The 21773-nt window shown below is 62.4% G+C and overlaps 1 protein-coding gene across 2 annotated transcripts in view; it reads right to left on the bottom strand.

Annotated features, from left to right (window-relative positions):
* Positions 1-21773, bottom strand: part of AATK (apoptosis associated tyrosine kinase) — a 38425-nt gene that overhangs the window by 5841 nt on the left and 10811 nt on the right. For both annotated transcript variants that reach the window (XM_060081983.1, XM_060081982.1), the window contains exons 2-9: positions 10245-10378; positions 6924-7071; positions 4417-4496; positions 3756-3874; positions 3513-3600; positions 2442-2575; positions 1072-1156; positions 874-995 (exon numbers count right to left, since the gene is read on the bottom strand). In XM_060081983.1, the coding sequence (XP_059937966.1) occupies positions 874-995; positions 1072-1156; positions 2442-2575; positions 3513-3600; positions 3756-3874; positions 4417-4496; positions 6924-7071; positions 10245-10378 (910 nt within the window). The remainder of the gene's footprint in view (positions 1-873; positions 996-1071; positions 1157-2441; positions 2576-3512; positions 3601-3755; positions 3875-4416; positions 4497-6923; positions 7072-10244; positions 10379-21773) is intronic.

Genomic DNA, 21773 nt, shown 5'->3' with positions numbered 1-21773 from the left:
CAAAGCCATCTAGGGGACCCCAGTGAGTGTGGGCTGATGGGCAGGCAGGGGAGGGTCAGCCAGAGGGAGAGGCGAGCGGGGGAATGGAGTGTCTGTGACGGGGGTACAGTTAATGGCTCAGGGAAGACCCCTGGAGAGCTCAGGAGGGGGACTGGGCCCTGGATCCAGGCCCTGAGGGTTTATCAGGAGCAGAGGGAGGCCAGACGGGCCTGGGAGGCTGGGAGGAAGCAGGAGGGGGAAGCAGAGCCTGGTCAAGGCCAGGGACGGGGGACCGCCACAGCCAAGCCTCTAGAGGCTGTAGTCCTGGGTCCAAGCACCCGCTCTGTGCCCAGCCCCAAACCTCCAGGCTGCAGTCACAGAAGACCCCCAGCCCCACTGTCCCCTTTCAATAGGAACAGGTGTTACCACGAGGCCCCATGTCTCATCAACTTGCCCGAGTGCTCTGACCCTGATGTCTTCGGGCATCGGCCCAGTGGGCCCTGGGAGGGGCAGGGCTTCCTCCACAGGCCCCATGGGCCCTACCGCTCTGCCAGCCCAACCGCTGTGGGCCGTGGCACTGGGCAGCGACAGGTGGCTCCAGAACCCCCACGACCTTACCTGGGGGCGTATTTGGCCACCTCCTACAGAGCGACAGAGCTACACAAACACATCCTCACACATGTGGCCTTGCTTGGCGCGGCCAGCCTGCATCCCCTCCAACACCAGGGAGCCGGCAGGCGGGTGGGACTCAGCCCCCCAGCGCCCCGCGTCCTCACTGGACACTCACTCGGCACCAGACAGGGCAGCCATGAGGGCTGACGGTCGCAGGTGAGCATCAAGTCGTCGGCTTTCAGGGGTCCAAGTCCTCATGGTGACTGCCAGGCCCACACTCACCACACGTTGCTGGCCTTGGTCTGGTCCACCACCAGCAGGTTGCAGTGCACCTCGTCCACCAGCTCAGGCGCGATCCAGCGCAGTGGCACCCACAGCTGGTCAGCCGTCACGAAGTAGTCCTCCTGTCGGCACGTGGGACAGTGTCACCCCGTAGGCAAGTGCGGCCAGCCCTGCCCTGGCCCGAGCCGGCCCACTCACCCTATATTTGCCGTGAGACAGGCCATAGTCGCCGATCTTCACCGTCAGGTCGGCTGTGAGCAGGCAGTTCCTCAGGGCCAGGTCACTGAGGGTGGGAGGGTGGGGTCAGCCAGCAGTGCCGGACTGGGGCATCCAGGGCACTGAGGGGACTGGGCCACTTGTCGCCGAGGGCATCCTGGGCTCGCTTCGGTCGGTGGGTGGGTGGAAAAGGGCATCTCAGAGGCTGCCCGCCCTGCCCCTCGCCCAGGACTGGACACTTTGAGGGTCTGAGTGGATGGGGCCACACATGTTAGAAGGCAGACGAGGAAAACAATGCCCAGGGCCAGCTAGAAGGTGCCCAAGGGCCCTCCTTGGACGAGGCCTGCCTCACTGGAACCCCATCCCCTGACCCCAGTCCACTCCCCTGCTTCTCCTGGGACACCAGTCTGCTGACCCGTCCCTCAGGAGCGAGCCAGCCCAGGGACACTGCAGTCTCCTCCTGCCTGCCACACTGCCCCACCTCAGCTCCCTGAAGGCAGGCATCAGTGGGGCAACTGAGCACCCCAGGGTCCTGCCCCTGCCCTGTGCACACACAGCCCCTGGCAGGGTGGGGGTGTGGAGTGCCCACCCAGCAGTGCCGCTCCCCACCGCCTTTGCCTCCCACCCACGGCTGGCCTTGGCTGCCGGCTCCTCCCCTGCCTGCCTTGTGGCCCCATGGGTGTCTGGGGCCCAGGGCACTGGGGCAAACGCGGGGTCAGCACACATCGGCCAAAATGCTGCTGTGCTGGGGGCCACAGATGGGCGCTTGGGGCTGGGTGGGCTCGGCGGGCAGGTCGGGAGGCTGGCAGCTGCCCTCTTCAACAAAATCACTGATGCTGGAGTTGCATGTGTCATCACTCAGCACCAGGATATTGTTGTGGAGGACGGCCCGAGTGCTGTCCAGGGCTGCTGGGGCCACGTCCATCGCCACTTCTTCCGGCATGTCCCCCTACGCTGGGCCCTGGCCCGTCTTTCCGACTTCAGGGGCCAGGGCGGGAAGCAGGACAGAGCCACCCCTCCCTCCGGGCCTGAGAGAGACAGAGGAGAGTAGGGGCCGCCATAGGGCCACCAGGCAGCGCTGACCACCCTGGGGACAGAGGATGGGCCTCAGGCCCTACCACATGCTCAGCCAGGCAAGCTGGACAGTGGACGTCGCCTGGCTTAACCCTCCTGCAGAAGCAGGTGTTCAACTCCCATCTGCCTGGTGTTTATTATTTGACAAAATCCCTTTGTACAGTGGTCCCTAGAGGCTGAACAAAGACTAACCCGGTTAATTGAGGATGCACCTCACGCGGCCCCCGGAGCAAGTGCGGAGGCCCTGCAGAGAGCTCGTGGGCCGCCTGCGCCCTCACCTGTGCACATAGTTGTTGCGATGCAGGTGCAGGACACCACAGGCCACCTCACAGGCCATGCGCTGCAGGGTCAGAGGGTCGGGCACCATAGACTCTGCCACCCGACAGCTCCGTAGGTAGCCCTTGAGGTCCCCCTGCCGAGAAGAGCAGCACTGTCACCTGCTGGTGGGGAGTGGGTGCCCTTGCAAGCCCACTGCCCGGCCCCTCCCTCCTCAGCAGGGCCCATGGGGGGACCAGGCATGCTGCTGACGCCGCAGGGCTGCCGCTGCCCAGAGGAGCCCGTGTCCGCCCCCCAGGGGCCAGCTCTCGTAGGATGACCCCGCAGGCAGCGGACACTTTCCCCACACTGACAGCCCCAGCCCCAGGCAGTCTTGCGGGCCAGCAGGGTCACATCCCGCATACAGACCACCGGGGCCCAGATGCTCGCCACCTCTCAGCTGGTGGGCGGCAGACAGGCCACACGAGCAGTGACGCTGAGCCTGGGCAGAACGCAGAGCCGGTGGCCAGAGTGTCCTCTGGCAACTCCTTGACCTGCTGATGACCTGCTGACGCCGCTCAGCTCCAGGGAGGGCCCAGGCATCCTGGGGAAGCCCTGAGAGGCCACACCAGGAGTCCAGAAACTAGACGGTGGGGGGCCCACGTCTGTGGAGCCCGCCTCCCTGTCGGCAAGCGGCTCAGCCGTGTGTGTGTGTGGCGGGGGGCCCGAGACCAAAGTACGAGCGAGGCCGTGGACCAGACGCAAGGGCCGTGAGCCCCGCCCCGAGCTGGCCGGGGTGCCTCTCAGGAAAACCGCCGTGACTCGGAGCAGCACAGGCAGATGGGGAAGCCCCCCTCCCCCAGGGTACAGTGGAATCCCAGCCCGGACGGCCGCTGTCTCTGAGGGGGGACCACCTCCTTCCTCCCCGAGGCCACCTCTGGGAGGTAGTGGTGCAGAGCCACCTGGACCCCACTTTGGGGGGGATGTGAGGTCCAGAGGGTGGGGGTGAGGGGTCCCTGGCTCAGCAGGAAGGCCAGGCCCACCTTCCAGAAGCGCAGGGCAGGGGCTGGAGGGCCAGGGAGCGGGCGACTCACCATCGGGCAGAACTCCATCACCAACAGGTAGGGCGTCACCTCGGCGCACTGGGCCAGGCACTGGAGCAGGTTGCTGTGCTGCAGGGCCCTGCGGGAGCCAACAGGCTGCCCCCCTGACTCACACTCAGGGCAGGGCAGGAGCGGGGCAGCACAAAGCTTGCCTTTGTCTACAGGGCCCGCGTCCCCACCTCCCGGCCAGTGGCCCACCCCCTCCGGCTGAGCCTGTCCCCAGGTGCCACCCACCTGTAGGGCTGCGCCTCCTCCAGGAACTGCATCTGCTCCTGCACGCTGGCGCTCACCTTCAGCTCCTTCACCACCACCTGGGTGCTGCTGATGCCCGAGTTCACCTCCCCGAGGAATACCTGCGGGGCAGGCATCACCAGGTGGGCGGACTCCACCGTCCCCAAGCTCTGCCCCCAGCCTTGCTCTTCCAGCCAAAGCAGTCTGTTTCTGTGCCTCAATGTACTCATCTGCAAAATGGGTTCTGGACCACTCCTGGGAGAGCGAGCCCTCCTGGCTGTAATACTCCGTCTTTTGTGTCTACCTCCCCTAAGGTCCCCAGCTGTTCTCAGAGCTCTGGGGGTCTGCAGTGAGGAAGATGGACTCATTGTCCCACCCAGGCTGGTGGTCAGGGAGAAGCCAGGACCCAGATGCTGCTCCCCATCCCTGCCCAATCAGAGGCATCTCCCAGCATGATACCAGGATCTACAGAGAAGAGGCTGCCAGACCCTGAGGTCCCCAGGGAGGGGCCCAGTACAGTGTGCCTTGAGAGGGGACCCCAGGGCTGGGGAGGTTTCTAGAAGAAGCAGGTCTCCAACCCACCCTGTCCACCTGCCAGGCAAAAGAGCGGACCACGCTGCCAGTCCCTCCCCCATCCCCACCAACCCCCGGGACGGCAACTCACCTTCCCAAACCAGCCGTGGCCAATCTCCTCCAAGTACAGGAGGCTGTGCCGGCCCAGATCTGTGGACTTGAGCAGCTGCACTGTAACAGGGCAGGGGGCTCAGAGATGCCAGCTCAGCCTCCATCATTGCCCCCATCTCTCGCCTGGCCCCTAGAGGGGCTGCCTGCATGGCCTGTTCTGGGGAGCCACCCAGAGCCCCCTGCTCCCTCCTGATGGGGGCGGCCATCAGGAGCAGGGCACCTGCTGCCCAGGGGAGCTGTGGACCTGCAAGCCGCATCCATGCATCTTTCTGAGTGGGTCTGGGAAGGCTGTGCCCCAAGCTACAGGGACAAGCCAGGCTGGAAACAGCAGGGCCTGGAGCCGGGACCAGCGCACAGGCAATGATGGGCAGGCAGTGTGGCTGGGGCGGAGGCCATGGGGAGGAGGGAAGTGGAGTGGCCCGTCCCCTCACCCCTGCCGCAGGCTGGCATTCCAGCGCCAGGCACGCCAAAGGCTCCTTTGTTGGGGGCTGCTTGGCACAGCCCTGTACGGAACACACTGGGCCCATTCTCCTGCAGGCTGGGCTGGGTGAGGTCAGCAGGCAGGAAGGGTCAGTGAGGGCCCCAGAGGAAGGGCCAGAGCTGCTGAGCCCACCCACACCCCGCCTGTGCCCCAAGGGATTCCCCGAATTCTGCTCCCACGCCAACTGCCCAGAGGGCCCAGGGGACAGGCTGAGCCTGGCAGCCAGTAGACCCCAAGGTGAGGGGCTGCTCCCAGGGACTGGAAACCCTAGGGAATGTTGACCTTGATGCTGAGCAGAATTGGGGGTAAGGGGTCCCACTGGGGCCCTGAGTCCCGGGGCTCCTCCCCCTGAGGTCCAGCCTGCTGCCCCCCACCTCCAGCCTGGGGTCTCCCCAAGCAGGCTCAGCAGTCTTGACAGTGGGGCAGTGACGAAGGTGGAGCATGCTGACTGCCAGCCAACGGGAAAGGTCTCCTGGCATCTGCAGGAGACGTGGCAGGCCGGGTCCAGGGGTTCTGGGGTCCGCACCCAAGGGCCAGCACCTACAGAGCCAGGCTGGGGAGCCTGAAGGCTGGGCCATCTTCCCCCACAGTTTAGAGAGGGTAGTACTTGCTACCCAGGTTTTTAATCCTTAACCTCCAGGTGGGCTGCCCTCCCAGCATCACCCAAATCTCTCCCCCTCCCCAGAAGCAGGGTACCCTATAAAGAACAGAACAGAGCTAAAAAAGTAGAAAAAAGCATGCAATCACTGCCCCCTCCTGGATCCCTGCCCCTCCTCATCCCTAGGGACAGTCCCTTAAGCGGTGGAAGACACTGGGTCTCAAAGATTCCTTGGGGTCCCAGGCACGCACACTGCCAGGGGCAGGTGACAGGCCCAGGCCAGGGGTACAGTGTCCCCTGGGGGGCCCCTTGCTCCGCAACAGCTCCTAGCATCCAGCACTGTCCGCACAGGCTCAGAAACTCCCATGGTCACCCAGGAAGGTTGGGGGCCTCCTATAGCAGAGACCCCACCTTCAAGATTTTATAGGGTGTTCCTTTGGGCCACTCAACAGAGGAGCCCCGGGGCCTGAAATTCCTGCCTAACTGGTGAAGTCTCCTCTAGGAGACACCTGCAGGGGGGTGGGGAGTGACAGTCATGGTGCCAGGGGGCTGGGCCCAGCCCAGTGCCTTGGAGGCCCCTGGCCCATGATGAAGGCTGGGCTTCGGGGTGGGCAGCACCGTGGTCAGGACCAGCAGGGCCCAGAACACAAGCAGGTAGGGCAGGCTTACTCATCACAGACCCTGGTGCCAACAGAGCCCCCCCTGGGCCTGACACCCTTCTCAGTGCACCTGGAGGAGCTGGGGGTGGGCACGGGCCTGACCTAGGAGCTGCCAGGGAGGGGGCCTGGGGCCAGGGACCCCCCCACCAGCCTCCAGACACAGCTGGGGGGTTCTTGCAGTGCTGAATCAGGCAGATATAGGTTCAAAGCCCAAGTTGGCCACTGACCTTTAACCTCTGGAGTGTGGGCCCTGCATCTGCCATGTGGGTTGCCAGCCTGGTGGGGGGACCACGGGATGGGGCGAGTGGGAGACATGGCAAGGAAGCCACAGGAAGAGGCCCCGCCGCACCTGCAACCTACATGCACTGGGGGGACCCAGGTCCCTCCTTCCCCTACCCCAGGGCCCTGAGCAAAAGGCTCCACCCACAGAAGGAGCCCCAAAGAGCCCCTCCCCCCCAGTGGGTGGGCCCTGCTCCTGGGCACCAAGGAGCCCATGTTTGGGGTCCAGCATCCCAGGGACCGAAGAGAAACCCCTCCTCCCAGCACATGGGTGCCCACCCCAGGAGCAGAGGGAGCGACCCCTGCCCCCTTTGCACAGTAGCCCCAGCTGGCCCAAGCCTGCTCACAGAGCCCCAGGGCCAGCAAAAGGGGGCACACACCAGCCCCTTGCCTCCCCTCCCCAGGAGCACTGACCCCCAAGCCACACCCTACGCCCACCTGGGGGCTCGCCCACCTGGGGGCTCACTCACCTGAACGCCCGGGCTGCTTGGCCATAGGCAGGGAGACCTCGGTGAGTGGCAGGACGTACACGTCGGGCCCGTTCTGAGCCGCTGCTGCGGGGGAGCCCTGTGCCGAGAAGTCGGCCGCGTACTCTTCCCCCTCGGCATTCTCAAACTCCTGGGCCAAACGGGTGACACACGCGGTGAGCTCCAGGGCTCCCCAGAAGGGGGAGGGGCAGGGGACGGGGGCAGGGCAGGGTGAGAACAAGGGGTGCAGGCCAGCTCTGAAAGGCCCCTTTCTTCCCGGGGCCCCGCTCCCCCCAGCAGTCCTGCCAGCTGCCCCCTCCACCCACCTCCTCGCTCCTCAGGGCAGAGAACAGACCCCACTCCTCGGCTGCCCCCTCCGCAGGGGCACCAGCTGCCCCAGGAGGGCGGGGTTTGGTTTGTGTTGGTTGGGGAGTGGGGATTCGCCTCCCACGGGCAGAGCCTCAAGGGTGGGGGCCGTGAGCCCCAGGGCAGCCACGCCTCGTCCAGCCTCAGCCCACCCACATCCACGCCTACCAGGCTCAGGCCAGGGTGGGCAGCACCGGGCCCACACTGGCAAGGGGTGGGGGGGGCGCTGAAGGCCAGCTGCCTCTGCCCATCCAGAGTCAGCCCTCCACGCCTCTCAGCCACCCCACCTCCCAGCAGCCTTCGCCCTGGGCGGGGGTACCCCATGGTCAGTGGCTTCAGGGTCGTGGCTGGGGAATCCAGGACAGGGGCTCCATCATCCCACCCACCCTGACCCAGTGGACAAGCAACTAAGTGCCCCTGCTCCTCCCGGACAAGGGGCATTCCTGAGAGCCCACCCCCAGCTTCACCCCCAGGCAGGTGGTAGCTGACAGCACCACCTACCGCGGCCATCTGCCTGCAGGGCCCCTGGACTTCGACCCAGGAGGGCGGGCGTCTGTCTGCTCCCCGGGCTCCTTAAGAGCCTGGCCCTGGGCACCGGGCTGGGCCCCACCTGGCCCGGCTATTTTGAACTTCAGCTGCCCCTTCGCCTGTCTGAGGAAGCCCCCTCACATTCCTGAGCCACGGCCAAGTCTCCCAGGAGCCCTGGGCCACAAGCAGAACCACAGTACTAGCACCACGGGCCTGCCTGACCAGGACAGACTGCTGCCAGGTGGGGAAACAGAGGCCGAGGGTCGAGGGACTTCCAAGCAGCTGCAGCGGGGCCGCCCCTGTGGCCAGGCGGCTGGACAGGGAGCCGCAAGGCCTAGGTTCCCACCCGGCGCTGTGACCCGAGGACCCTCCTTTCTCCGGGCCTCAATTTCCTCAGCTGCAACAGGGAGGCTGAGAGCCCCCTGGGGTGTCCCTGCGGGCTGGTCCCGGCCTGTACCCAGAGATGACAGAGCCACTGGGGACAAGGCCTGCAGGGACTCCCCCTCTCCAGGGCCCGGGAGACCACCCTTGGGCCCCAGGGCTGTCAGAACCAAACCCCTCGCCCTGTAATCCCAGCTGCGGCTCTGCAGAGGCACAGATGCCTGCCCGCCCACCTACCTACCTACCTCGGGGTCTGGCCCTGGACCCGGCCCCAGCCTGTTACCTGACAGTGCCACCTGGAGGCCCACCGGATGGAGCCAGCAGAGCGGGTGATCAGATAGGACAGTGTGAGCATCGCTGCCCAGCCCCTTCTCCCAGCACAGCTCCAGGTGCGAGAGCCCAGCACTGGCCCCCCAGAGCCCAGGCGGGAGCCCGCTATGCAGGCAGGCCCTCCCACTGAGGCGCACTAGTGCTGGAATGTTCCGGGCACCATGTTCCCAGGAGGTGAGGAGGGCACGGGTAGGAGGGGGCCGCACTGGCCCTTGTTTGGGGCCTTGTTCTCACAGCATCCTGAGAAGGGGCTGACATACAATAGCCTCAAGGCCCAACCCAGGCACCCCTTCCCCTCCGCCCTCCCCTCCACCCTCCCTTCCCCTCCCCTTCCTTTCCCCCTCCCCTCCCTTCGCCCTTCCCATCCCATTTCCCTTCCCCCTCCCGCTTGCTTCTCTGGCCCTAGGATCCTCCAGGAAAATGCCAGCATCGCCTGGCCCAGCCCACTGTGTGCCTGCAGGCCAGGGAGACAGGGCTAGGCATGAGGATACCCAGGCAGGGGCTTGGATGCAGACCCGAGGCTTCCAGAGCCATGGCCCTGCTGCCCAGGCCCTGAGCTCCACCAGCCCACCCCTCAGAGGGCTCTGGATGGCCCTGCAGTGAAATGTGGCAAAGACACCTTTGTAAAAGGCAAGTGCCGGGCAGATGCCAGCTCCCCTGGCCCCCTCTGTGATGAGACATACCGGGGGGGGGCACTGTTTCTCTAAAATGGGGGTGACCCGGCTGCAATGTGGGTCACTTAGTATGGAGATGACTGGGGTGGCGGGCCGCTGTGCTGGGCCACAGGACAGCCCCTCCCCTCCTGACCTCGCCAGGCCCGGGAATCTGACCTCCAGCCAAGGGCGGGGCGGCCGAGTGGGCGGGAGAATGACCACAGGCGGTGCTATGTGCTAAGTCGGCAGAACTCAGCCCACAGGGCTGGGGGGGTGCTCTGGTTTGGCCTCTCAGTTCCCAGCTTTTTCTCCTGGTCCTCCATGCTCAGAGCTACAGCTAAAGGTAGGGAGCAGCCATGGGCACTTCTAGGATTGGGGAACAGCGCCCCAGGGGATGCCCCTCGGCCACCATCCTTAGGAGGGCACCTCAGCCCTGGAATCCAGCCCAGGATGACCCCAGGAGCTTAGCCCTGCCAGGGCGGCCAGAGAGAAGGCGGGCCCAGCGTCTAGCTGATGCTCCATAAACAGTAATGATTACTCCTGCTGTCCTACCGCCCTGATTCCCATGTGGCACACAATCCTTTCCTCGTGGGGCAGAAGACACCCAAAGTAAGGTGACCCCAGCCAGAGAGGTGCTTTTGATGCCGGGAAGCGTGACTGGGCAACTTCGGTTTCCCTTTGCTGATTCGAACAAGCAGGGATTCAAGGACCCCCTGGGCATAGAGACCCCTCCCACAGCGGCTCAGGAGCCCCCGTAGCCCCCTTGAGGCCCATCCTCACCGTCCCGGGGTGCACCGCACACAGAGGCCTGACCCTGAGCTGCGACATGACAGTGTGAGGCAGTGCCCCCCCAACAGGGGGACCCAAAATGGGGGAGGCAGTGGGAGGGGTCCCTGACAGCCCCTAGGCCTCTCCCATCGGCCGCCCCCAGAAGAGGGGCTGTGGGGTGCCGGCCTCTATGGTCCCCAGAGGGCCCTAGGAGGGAAGGAAGCCCAGTGCCGAGTGGACACCAGAGGGCCAGCCCTCAGGATCTCGTCCACAGCCTCCCCCGACCCCCAGCCCTCACCTTGAACCCGATGCCGCCCTTCTTACAGCACAGGCAGGCCAGCATGAGGGCGATGACGGTGAAGAGCCCGGAGAAGGACACGGCCACCACAGACAGGGAGGACGACCAGGAGAGCTCGCTGAGCGGGGCGCCGTCTGCCGAGGGAGAGAGCAGTTACAGGGCAGCTCTGCGAGCCGGCCCCCATCTGCACCCAGCCCCCCAGGCACACTCCGGGGCCAGCCGATCCCCACACCGGGCTCCGAGGCCCCCCGATTCATTGCGATCTGAGCCTCAGCACCTTTACCTTTGCTCCAAGACCCCACACTCAGAGGCACAGCCGCCGGGCCCAGGGCTGGTGGACACACGGGGTGGCCACAGTGGCCCAAGCCTGCAGTCCATGGCCGGCCCCTGGGTGCCACACTGGCCTTGCCAAGGGACAAGGGGCTGGCAGAGCTGGCGAGGCCTGCTCAGCTCCCACTTCTGGGGGTTCGTGGACATCCCTCATGAGCTCAGGGTCTTGGGGCTATGGGGACCCTCTCCCACGTCTCTCTCAGACTGGCCAGCCCACTCGCCCCTCTGGAGTGGGCCCTGGGGGCTGTCATCGTTGCTATGGCATGGCACTGGCAAAGGCTGTGAGACCCGGGATGGGGGCTGCTGGGAGGCGGACCAGGGCCCCACTAAGTGGGAGAGATTGAGGACCTGGCTGCTGGCCGCTGGCCACATGCCAGGCTCCAGGCAGCTGGGGGTCAGGGCCGGGACCTGTCCAACCTCTGAGGACAGGGATGTCACCATCCCCAAGAAGGTCAGGCAGCAGAGTTCCTCCATGCAGCCTGGCGTTTCCAAGTCACCCTCTTACTGAATGCCCACCAAGGGACCCCTGGTGCTGTTTCTGTCCTGAGGACAGCAGGGTGCCCCCTTCTGCAGCACCTGGTCCATGTGAGCCCCTCATGGCTCACCCTCACCAGATGGGGAAACTGTGGTGCCCAGGACAGCACAACATGGCCCTCCAACACACAAGCATGGCCCCCAAATTAGGGCTCCAAGCTGCCCCCACTCCCCCGCTGAGCCAGGGCTTTGGGAAAGCTTGGCCCATCTGGTGCCCGCAGGACAGTGTGGTGGGGCCAGCCGGGGTCCCCTAAACGCTGGGCTGGCAGTTCCACCCCTGGCCTGCCCTCCTGTCCCATAATACTGGCTCCAGTGCACGCCCCGTTCCCGAGGACTTTCTTTCTGCCCGTCCTCCCTTCGGCCCCTGGAGGTTTCCTGCCTGTCCCCAGCTCCTCTGCCCACTGAGCACCCCAGCCCCCCAGCTCCCAATGGCTGATTCCTCAGGACCCCATCATCCCACCCAGCACACCTGCCATCACTGGTCCCTCAGGTCAGAGCAGGTCTCAGCAGCGCCTCACCGGGTCCTAACTGGCACTGAGGTGGCTGCCATGCCTGTCTCCACCGGACAGGAGGAAATGGAGGCTCATTGAGGGTGAGAAGCCTGCCGAGGTGCACAGCTGACCTCTGACTGATCTGCTTCTGCTCCCGGGCATTCTGCGCCCACATGGGAAGCCAGAGCTGCCAGTTAATGGGGTATCTAGGAAGACTTCCTGGAGGCAGTGTGAGCCCAAGAGGCTGGAACAATGGTAAGTGCGGCCTGGACTCCTGCTCAAGTCTCCGAGCTCATTCCAGATACCCACATACAGGGAAGAGAGGCAAGGCTGAGGGCCCAGGAGGGCAGGGTCACCATGGCAGGGGAAACCAGCTCAGCCTACCCTTGGAAGAGACCTTGGAACTTTGGCTGTATTCCCCAGTCCCGTGGGGCTGTGAAAAGATACTTTCACAGGGGCCTCCACAGGCCGGGTCGGGGGGCCCACCCACTATGTAAGCATCACCCCTCCCACCTGGGCTCTCCCACCCAAATAGCGTGTACTCACAGGGTGCTGAGCAGCGCTGGCTGCCGCACCCCAGGAAGCCATGAAAGCCCCTAAGGATGTGCTGTTGCCACGGCAACCCATGGGCGTTCCGCAGGCTCCCCTCCCGCCACCTTTGCCTGCACGCGCACTCCTGCATCTCCATCTCCTGGATGGTCCCAGGGCCTGGAAGAAGGCAGCAGGCACCAGGCCCATCACTCACCTGCCCCTCTGGGCTGCACAGGCTGCTGTCGGGCAAGACAGCCTCAGGTGACCCAGCCCCAGCCTCCGCCCTCAGCCTCCTTGATGCTAGTCCTGGGGTGCGGCCCTCCTGTGGGTTCCCTCCCAACCCCCTGGCAGGCCCTGGTCACAGAACTGGGCTGAGGATGGGTGGTCATTCAGCATGATGTGCTTGACTCAGCAGCAGAGGAAGGTGGCAGGTGGGGCCCTGAGTGGGCCTCCCCCACCATCCAATGCCCACATCCCTGAAGGTGGATCTGCAGGGATAGGGAGACGACCAAACAGATGGGCAGAGCCAGAAGTGGCTCTGAGAGGCTGTGGACTTGAATTTTCAAATCTACAAAACATGTCAGTTTCTGGAGCCCCACCAATGCTGGAACAGTTGAAACCCTGCCCCCCTCCCTGAGACTACAGCAGGTGACAGGAGTGTCACCCTCAGAACCACTCTGCAGATGAGGACACTGAGGTCCATGTCAGAGGCTAGGAGACTGCTCTCGGTCCCCAGGGAGCCCATGCCCTGTCCTCCACAGTCAGAGGATGATCCTGGTGGGAGAAGGAGGGTTCCAACAGCCCCTCAGTGTCCGATGGACCTGTCCCCTCCAGCGTCACCCCCAGATCCCAAGGCCGCACAGGGGCCGCTCACCCCCTACCCACACATAGACATCACTCACTCAAGTCCTGCACCCTGGCCGCCCCCAGGAGGGAGGCACCAACGCCCTCAGCACCTCCAGCTCTGGCTCCCGGAGCCCTTCTCTGAGCCCGCAGGCCGGCGCCTACAGCCTGGGCCCTACTGTCCGTGAACTCCTGAATCAGACCTGTGTCTGGCAGAGACACTTGTTGTATCAACACAGCATGAACGAACACACACACGGGGGCATATACACACTATGTATGTACACACACATACCCTCTCTTTCAGTCCCCCGACAAACCTGCTCATGAGGTATCATCGTGCCCACTTTAGAGGTAAGAAAATTGAGCCTCGAGGAAGTCATGGATGCACCCAAACACGGACAGGGCTGGTGCCTGGGGGCCTGGGTAGACCCACTCCTGACTCCTGGCTCCCGGCTCCTCCACCACCCACCAAAGATGCCTACAGGGAAGGTCCTGCTCGTGCCCTTAGGATCGGCACCCACTAACAGTCTGGGAGGCCCATATGGGGCCCCATTCACACCCCACCTCTTCCCAGAGTGCAAGAGGGGTCAGCACTTCATTTCATTCTTGTGACAACCTCAGTGAGAGGTGTGACAGCCCAGGGATGCTCTTTGTGTCAAGGGCTAGAGGAACACCCCGGGCCTGGAAACACCAATAAGCCTGTGTTGACTGACGGAGGAAAGAGAACGGCACCAGGACCACAAAGGGTGCAGAGGCCCATCAGGTTAGACGCTGGGGCAGTGGGGCCACAAGGAGGGGACAGAGCAGCCTCAGGTAGGTATTTGGTTCTTCAGAGCAAAGAAGCCACATACTGGAGCCAGGACAGGACAGGGAAGAGCCGGAGGCGCCTGCGGCGGGTGGCGGTGCCTGCACGACCCCAGCGCATGGACACCTGGCACACCTATAGCGCACAGACAGGCACTGACCTGTGTGTCTGTGCTCGTGCACCTGCACACACGTCCTTCCATGCTCCGTACACTGAGGGGGCCTGGCAGCGGCAACCCCGAAACCATCCCCCCAGTGCCAGGCCACTCACACACCAGAACGACACCACGAGTGCCCAGGAAGACAAAAGTTGCAAATGGCTTTGTTATTTGTTTCAGAAATGAAAAACCCATTCAAACAAACCTCAGGCCGTTCAACTCTGCAGCAGAAAGCATCCAGCCACAGCTTTGCTCCCAAACTCCGAGCCCTTCACCTCGCTGTGGCCGTTCACCCTAGCGTGACTGTCAGCCCCGCGGGGAGCACGGGAAGGCCCACTTCCAACCAGACCCCAAGCCCAGATGCCTGCCGCTCTACCCTTGGCCTGGGGACAACCACACGGCCCGCGAGAGGGCAGGCCCGCGAGAGGGCAGGCCCGCGAGAGGGCAGGCCCGCGAGAGGGCAGGCCCGCTGGGTCCTGGCTCTTGCAGAGCCCACTTGAGTTGTGACCACAGTGACACAGGGGCAGCTTGGCAGTGAGACGTAGGTCGGTGGTGTGTGTGTGGTGGGGGGTCCTCACCGCCCACCAGGTGGCACTCTCTGGCCGTTTTATGTCCAAGGGTTCAGCGGGGAGAGCCTTCCTGAAGACACTGGGCAGGTGAGAAAGGATCAGAACACCAGCCCCTAGACATGGCCATGAAGCCCAGCACACACGTCACCGTGCCAGCCCCCTTCTGTAACCATGAGGGGCTCCAGGACTGAAGCCAAGGTCTGGGGGCTGCAGGGCTGGGTACCAGGCACCAGGACCCTGGATGTGGGGAACAAATGCCCTGCTTGTGCGGCTGGTGGCTGGCTCAGATGGGTGCATGCCACCCGGGGGTCCAAGCTTGGGGCTACTGCACTTGGGACCCACCAGCATCCTGGCACATGGCCTCAGCTAACACCCTGTGAAAGGAGGATCCACTGAGGCACTCCCTGCTGGCTGGCCGTGCCTGGCCTGGGCCCCACTCGGGGAACCCTAAGCCTCCACGGGTGTTTCTGTCCACCCAATGCCTCCGGGACCCCTTTCTGCAGCACTATCACCAGAGGTTCCACCCCTGCCCCCAGACCCTGCTGCCAAAGCAGAAGGGAAGGCCAGACCCTCATGGCACCCACAGCTACTGCCCAGCCCCACAGAGCACAGTGGCCGTGCATGGACAGGCACCGCCTCGGAGGGCCCTGGTGGGGGCAGCAGCTCCCAGGTCAGAACATAGTCAAGGGCCGCAGGCTGGGCTGCCCAGTGCAGCTCCAGGAAGGGAGGGTGCTGGGGCCAGAGGTGAGAGGAGCCTGCTAAGCAGAGGAAGACCAACCCCCTGCCAAGAAGCCTCCCTTGCACTCTGGGGCACTCGACCACTGTGGGACCTGGCCCCGTGGTCCTCCCCACAGGAGATGGACACCTGGCGTGCCTGTATACCCTCAGTGGGCAAGTGCTGGCACCAATCTCTGTGACCATGTGCCAGTATCAGGGGGCTCCTGGTCGTGGTGGGAAGAAGCTACCTGCTTACCCTCCCCAGGCTGGGCTGGGGCAGCTCCAGGCTGGGCTGGGAGAGGGCTCAGGGCCTCGGTGGGCTGGACGCTCCATCACTCACCAGCTGTGGGGCCCTGAGCCTCAGCTACCCCATCTGGAAATGGGGCCACCCCACACGGAGTGTGCAATAGAGGAACACCAACCCAAGATGTCAGCTAGGCCTGGCACACGCCACAGACCCCCTACCACAAGACCCCACCCCCCGCCCTTTCCCACTTCAGTTCAGCCCCGGGTAAGGGGTGAAGGGTGGGCCAAAAAGTGCTCCAGGCCTCCTGCTGGCTGAGCAGAGGGCGAGGAGAGGAGGAACAGGGGCAGAGGCCGGTCCCACAGCAAGGCCACAGGGTGGCCGCTCACCACCTGCTCCTCTCTGCCCCTCGTACTCCTGCCCAGAGGGCCCGCCAAGATTATAAAATAACCCGCAGACCCAGGTGAAGCCCAGACCACCGGGAGTCACCTGGGAGCGGCCAAGGGTGGCCCTGCAGCCCGAGCCCTTGGATGTACCCCATTCAGTGAGCCCCCCGCCCCTGCACTTGCTCACCTCCAGGCAGGAAACGTAGCCCCGGCAGGAACCCAGATACCAGAGCCCCTTCAGGCCCCACTTCACCAATCTCCGTCCAGCTGGGATGGGGGAGGGCTGGCCCACCACACACAGGGCAGGGCAGGCAGAACTGCTGAGTGCTGGGAAGTTCTCTCTTAGGGTCCATTTCATCATCCAGGTCTGCCCTGCGGCTGTGCAGACCTCCTCCCGGCCTCCAAGCCTGGGGGCATCAAGGCAGGGCACTCATGGGGTGTGGCCTCCATGGGGTGGGGTGCGGCTCCCACTGCTTCAGCTCACACCTGCCTCCTTCTGAACTCTGGGCCCTGCCTTCCAGGGTCTCCAGGGTCTGCTCACTCCTCATGTGTCCCGTGTGCCCCACAGCGGGGTGAGCTCCTCAGTCCCTGGAGCCTTGTCCCGGACCTCCAGCAGCCTGCGTCCCCGGAGCCGCTCTGCAAGCTTCCTCCGTGCGAGCCGCCCTGGGCGGGGTCAGGTAGCCTCAATATGAGCTGCTTTAAGCAGGGGCAGGTGGCCCCCATCAGAGGCTCCTTAAGTAGGGTCAGGTGACCCCCATTAGAGCCTCCTTAAGCAGGGGCAGGTGGCCAGAATGGTCCTTCACGGGGAGGGGGATGGGTAGCATCTCAGCCACGGGCTAGGTTCCTGCCAAGTGACCGTGGGCGTCGGCACACAGCCCTCCACCATTGTAGGGCTCACTCCCCAAGGCCCCTTTCACCTTGGGGGGCACCCACAACCGGGGGCACCCACAGTCAGGGTCACCTGGCAGGCACAGAGCCTGCCTGTCTTCACCCAAACAAAGGGCTGGGGTGAGGAAGTTACAGACAGGAGCCTGGGGCCCCCGGCCAGGACCCCTCCCTGCCCTCCTCAGTGCCCCATGCCCGCTCTGTGGGCAGAACTGGGGCCAGGGAGCCAGGACACTGGGAACAGGGTGGCGACATCACAGGGAGAAGCAGTGCCTGTGGGTGGCCGAGAGCACACAGGGCAAACCCTGGGCCCACACCCCTCAAGGGGCCACACAAGCCTACGGGGCTGGAAGAGGCAGGGGCTGGGCCAGGGATTCTGGAAGGAAACCTCACGGGGTGGGGGTGGGGGGGTCCCTTGGGGGGTGCTCCCTGAGAGCAGCGGACAGGTCCCACCCCCACCTCCACCAGCAGGGGTCACGTTTCAGGCGTAAGAGGAGCTCTTTTTTGTTGTGATTAACGCTCTACTTTAATCAGATGAAATCACACAGGAAAGGACTGAGAGTCCAGCTCCCTTATGTGAAAACGCAGGTTGTAAAAGCTGACATGGTCATACTATACAAACACCTGTTAACCATCAACCATCACAACAAAGGGGGCGTGTGCGGAGCCGAGAGGCGCCTGTTCCATCTTCCCGCCCGAAGTTCAGTGACACCCAGGGGTCTTCACACCCCAGGGTAACAAATGCTCAGCAGCTCACCTCTGACACCCACCAGCCCCTACAACACCCCAAAACCCGCGCAGCATCCAAGCCGGAGCAGCAGATAGACCAGAACCACCTGCCTTCCTGGCCGCTCCTCTGTCTGAGGTCCCGCCTCTGCGGCACCCTCCTGTGGGGATGACTGATGGTGGACCCTGTTTCGTTAGATACTTCCTAAAATAATAATTCTATCCACTGCAGAAGCAACAGAGAAAAAAAGACAGAGACGACCAGCTCCCCCCACCGACCCAGCAGGTCTATGGCCTCCATAGGCCCAATTCTGCTGCTTGAACGGGACCCTGCCTTCCTCGCCAGCCCGGTGGCCTGAGCACTGCTGGGCAAGGCCCAGCCATTTCCAAGGAGGCACGGCGTTCTGTAAAACTGCATGGCCACGTTTAGGAATAGTAACTCACGCTTACTGGGCACCTGTTGTGTCCCGAGGGTCTCCCGTGGATGCTTTCTCTGCCAGGAGGGGCCACTTTCCAGTTCATGTTGAGCAAACAGAGCCCGCCCCCACCCCCAGCCTCACGGGTCAGATCTCACCCCTACCACCCAGCTTCCCACCTGGAACCACCCTTCTCTGGCCCCACCCCACCTCCACTAGGCCAGGCACGTGTGGGGGTCTGACTGCAGGCCATTTCAGGGTGACAGCCCCCCACACAGCTGCAGTCAGGCACCGTCTCCCAAGGCAGGGACACCGGGTCCACCAATGGGTCCCCACCCCTCCTTTCCCCCCCCTTCCTCCCCCTTCTCCCTTCCTGCTTTTCCTGCTTCGTTTTCAAGTTCAACGCATTCTTTGAGGATTCCCCCCTCCCACATCTTCTCTGTTGTCCCCCAGATCACCTCAGGGACCTGCAACTGGGGTAGGGAACCCAAGGGAGACAGGTGGGCCAGAAGACCCTCCTTCCAGACCCCATAGGGCTAGAGTCCCATGTCCCCAAGCCCTCTTTGCCTCCTGGACATCCCACAGTCCCCCGTAAAACCTGCCAGGTGCTGGCTCTGGGACACTGCCTCCACCCTGTCCCCCGAGTACACGACTGTAACACCCGCCACGTGACAGGCCCTATCCAGTGCTCCAGGACCAGCCCGATCCCGCTGGGAGGCCGGGTGAGCAGGGGGCAGGAGTGGGGTCCAGCGTCAGGGTCTGGGCACGAGCCACACCACCTATGGCCCTCAGTGGATGGACACGGAAGGGGAGGGGGGAGGGATGCTGGTTTAAGTTGGGGTGGAGCCTGCAGGGCCAGGACCTGGGTGTCCCTTGGGGATGGATTCCCTCCATGGCCCACCCTGGAGGTCTCAGGGCCCTTCACAAGGGGCTCCTGTTTTGGGGGTCCTGGCCCTGCAGGTGACACTGGAGGGGTGACACGGATCCTGTGCTCCCAAAGGGGGTGGACATAGGTACCCAGCAGATCCCTCTGGTGAACCACCCTCGGTGCTGGTGCTCTCTGGTCCTGGCCTTGGTCCGTCTCCAGGGAGGGCTCCAAGGGGCTGGCGGGAGGAGGGGGATGGACCATTTGTTGGGGGAGCTGTGAGGAGGGGAGGGAGCAGTTCTGGACAGAACCAGGTGCCAGGCCAGGCTTCTTGTAAAAGGAATGACTTGTTCCACCAATGAGAGGGGGTGAGGTCAGGTGAGTGGTGTCCATCAGGGGGCTGTCACACGACTTGGGTCACCCCACCTCCCTCATCCCCTCCCAGGCACCCATCAACAAGACCCATGGCCTTGTAGTGGATGAAGCTCTAAATAAGAGAAACTAGAAAAGTGCAGAGAGAGGGATCTTGCCTTTCTAACTCTTAACATGCCCAAAAGCTACAATCATTAAAACCATACGGTTTTGCGGCAGAGATGGGCCAACAGGTGAAGAGCAAGATCACAGCCCAGAGCCAGGCCTGGCCTCAAAGGAAGACCCCGCACAGAATGCCCGGCCCCTGTGGTCTTGCCTCAGACCACACACCAGAATAACTTCAGATTGACATCAGTGAGTCAAATTATAGCATCTGAGAAGAAAATAGATAAATATCAGGCTTCTCAATGGAGAGGGGGTTTTAAGCTAAAAGCAATGGATCAATGGGTTTGGCCACATAGAAACGTATGTTCCATAAAAGCCCCAAATTAAAAGGAAACAACAAACCAGGACGAATGATTGACAGAAAATTTGTCAAGGACTGATGTGACTACTTTTGGGGGCACACAATCAGCAAAAACAAAAAAAATACATTAAGATCCCAAAACAGAAACAAGCAAACAACACACAGTCAGCCCACAAACAAGGAAATACAATTTGACTAGCGCACAGGAAAATGTGCAGCCCCGTCCATAATAAAAGAAATGAAATGTCACACCCGATGTCAGCTTCTCGACCACGTGAATTCTTAGAAGCTGGTGTCTGGCTGAAGCCCACACACCAGGACCAGCTGCCCAGGCGCTCTGGTGGGCGTAAGTTGGAGCAGCCTCTGGAAAGCGATTTGGAGACGCGCACGCAGGGCCTGGGAGGCCCGCCAACTCCCAGGCCTAGTGATTCCTGGTCTGGGAATTTAAACGAGAGAGCAGCCTGGATGGCACACAAATCCAGACTAAAAACAAAGGAAGGAGCAAGTTAATGTCACAGGCAGGAATCGCTTCACAGAGACGTTCCCTGCAGTGGTGTTTATAAGAGTAAAAAACAGCCTAAATAGTTACAATAAAAGGATTCCGTAAAAACAATAGTATATTTGCAAAAGAAGCCATAGAGAATGAATTTAAGAAGGTGTTTTAAATAAATGAGGAAATAGCAACTTTATGCTAATTTTAAAAAGTGGATATACAAGGGAACGGTTGGGCTCAAAGCAAATGCTTGTTATTTGAGTACGGAGTCAAGGGTTCATGGGGTCTCCCAAATATATATACTTCATGAGTTTTGACATATCTGTACACCAAACCCATCAAACCCAACATGCACAGTTTAGTCTATTTCTATTATGCCTCAGTAAATTTGAGAACAAGAGGCAGGACATAGAATTGTTTATAAATCCTGATCACAACCATGTTAAAAAAAAAAAAAAACTAACTGGAAGAAAATATCTCAAAATGTGAACAGTGATTGTCTTGGGTGGTAGAATTCTGGGTAGTTAATACCTTCTCGCTGTCTGCAGTTTTCATATTTTCTACAATAAGCATGTACTATGTCTAGAATCAGATATATATAATTTTATTTAATATTTTATTTAATTATCACCCACGCCTAACCCCATCCCTCTTGTCTTTAAAGACCCCCACGGTTTCACCATAAACAGAATGGAGCCCAGATCCTGTCCTGGCGTCACAGGGTCCTGGGTCTCCACAGGTCTCTGTCTGCCCCACACCCCACACTCAAACCCCACCTGGGGGAGCCACATGGCTGGAGGTCAGTAAGGTTTCCCCAGGGGAACAATGGGGACACAGAGATGGAAGGTGGAGGTGGCCTGGATCGGCCAAGAGAAGGATCAGTGATTCCAGCCATCCTCAGGTCAGTGGACCCACTCTGAGGGGCTCTGTCTTTGGCCACATCTGGCGGCCAGAGTGCAGGAAGGACAGCAGGTTGTGCCTCATTCTGGGTCCCGGGGTGGCCCCTGCACCCTCCACCTCCTCAGCCACCCCCTTCACTGTCCTGGGCTAGACGCCATCCTCCTTCCAAGTGGACCCAGGCTTGGCCTACATCCCCTCCTGACCCCATCAGGGCCCCAGCTCCTACCCTGGTCCCCAGCTTCTTCTGGGGCCCCAGACCCCGATATCCACCTGGCCCTGGCCCTTCCCTTGGGTGTCCTGGAGCATCTCAAACCAAACCCAGCATGGAGTCCACGTCCCCCTCAAGGCAAACCCGCTCCCTGGGTCCCTCCCACCCCCTCCCCAAGTGGGAGACCCCAACTGTCTCTGGATTGCTCATGCCCCCTCCCCACGTCCAGCCCTGCTGAGGACACTGAGCTCCACCCCATGGCCCAGACCCTGCCCAACCTCCTCGGGGGTCTGTGGTTTCCCGGAGGTTCCTCACCCGGGACTGAAGCCATCTTCCAAAAGCGCCACCCACGAGCCCCCTCCGAGCCCTCTACCTGCCTGCCTGCCCACTGCTGGCCATTCCCCCACTGCGCCTTCATCCTCACTGGCCCCTCGGCCTGGCCCCGTCCCAACATCCCCAGGAGCCTGAGACACACGGCACTCAGGAAGCATTTCCAGTCATCCCCCTCCAGCCTCAAGGCCCAGTGCCTCGGTCTCCCAGTCTGCTGGGAGGGGCCGCACGCTGCTGCTTGGCTCAGCAGCCACTCTG

The sequence above is a fragment of the Mesoplodon densirostris genome, chromosome 18 (assembly GCF_025265405.1).
Source record: "Mesoplodon densirostris isolate mMesDen1 chromosome 18, mMesDen1 primary haplotype, whole genome shotgun sequence".
NCBI classification, from domain to species: domain Eukaryota; kingdom Metazoa; phylum Chordata; class Mammalia; order Artiodactyla; family Ziphiidae; genus Mesoplodon; species Mesoplodon densirostris.
The sequence above is the reverse complement of the archived record's forward strand: the minus strand, read 5'-3'. Positions and strand labels throughout refer to the sequence as shown.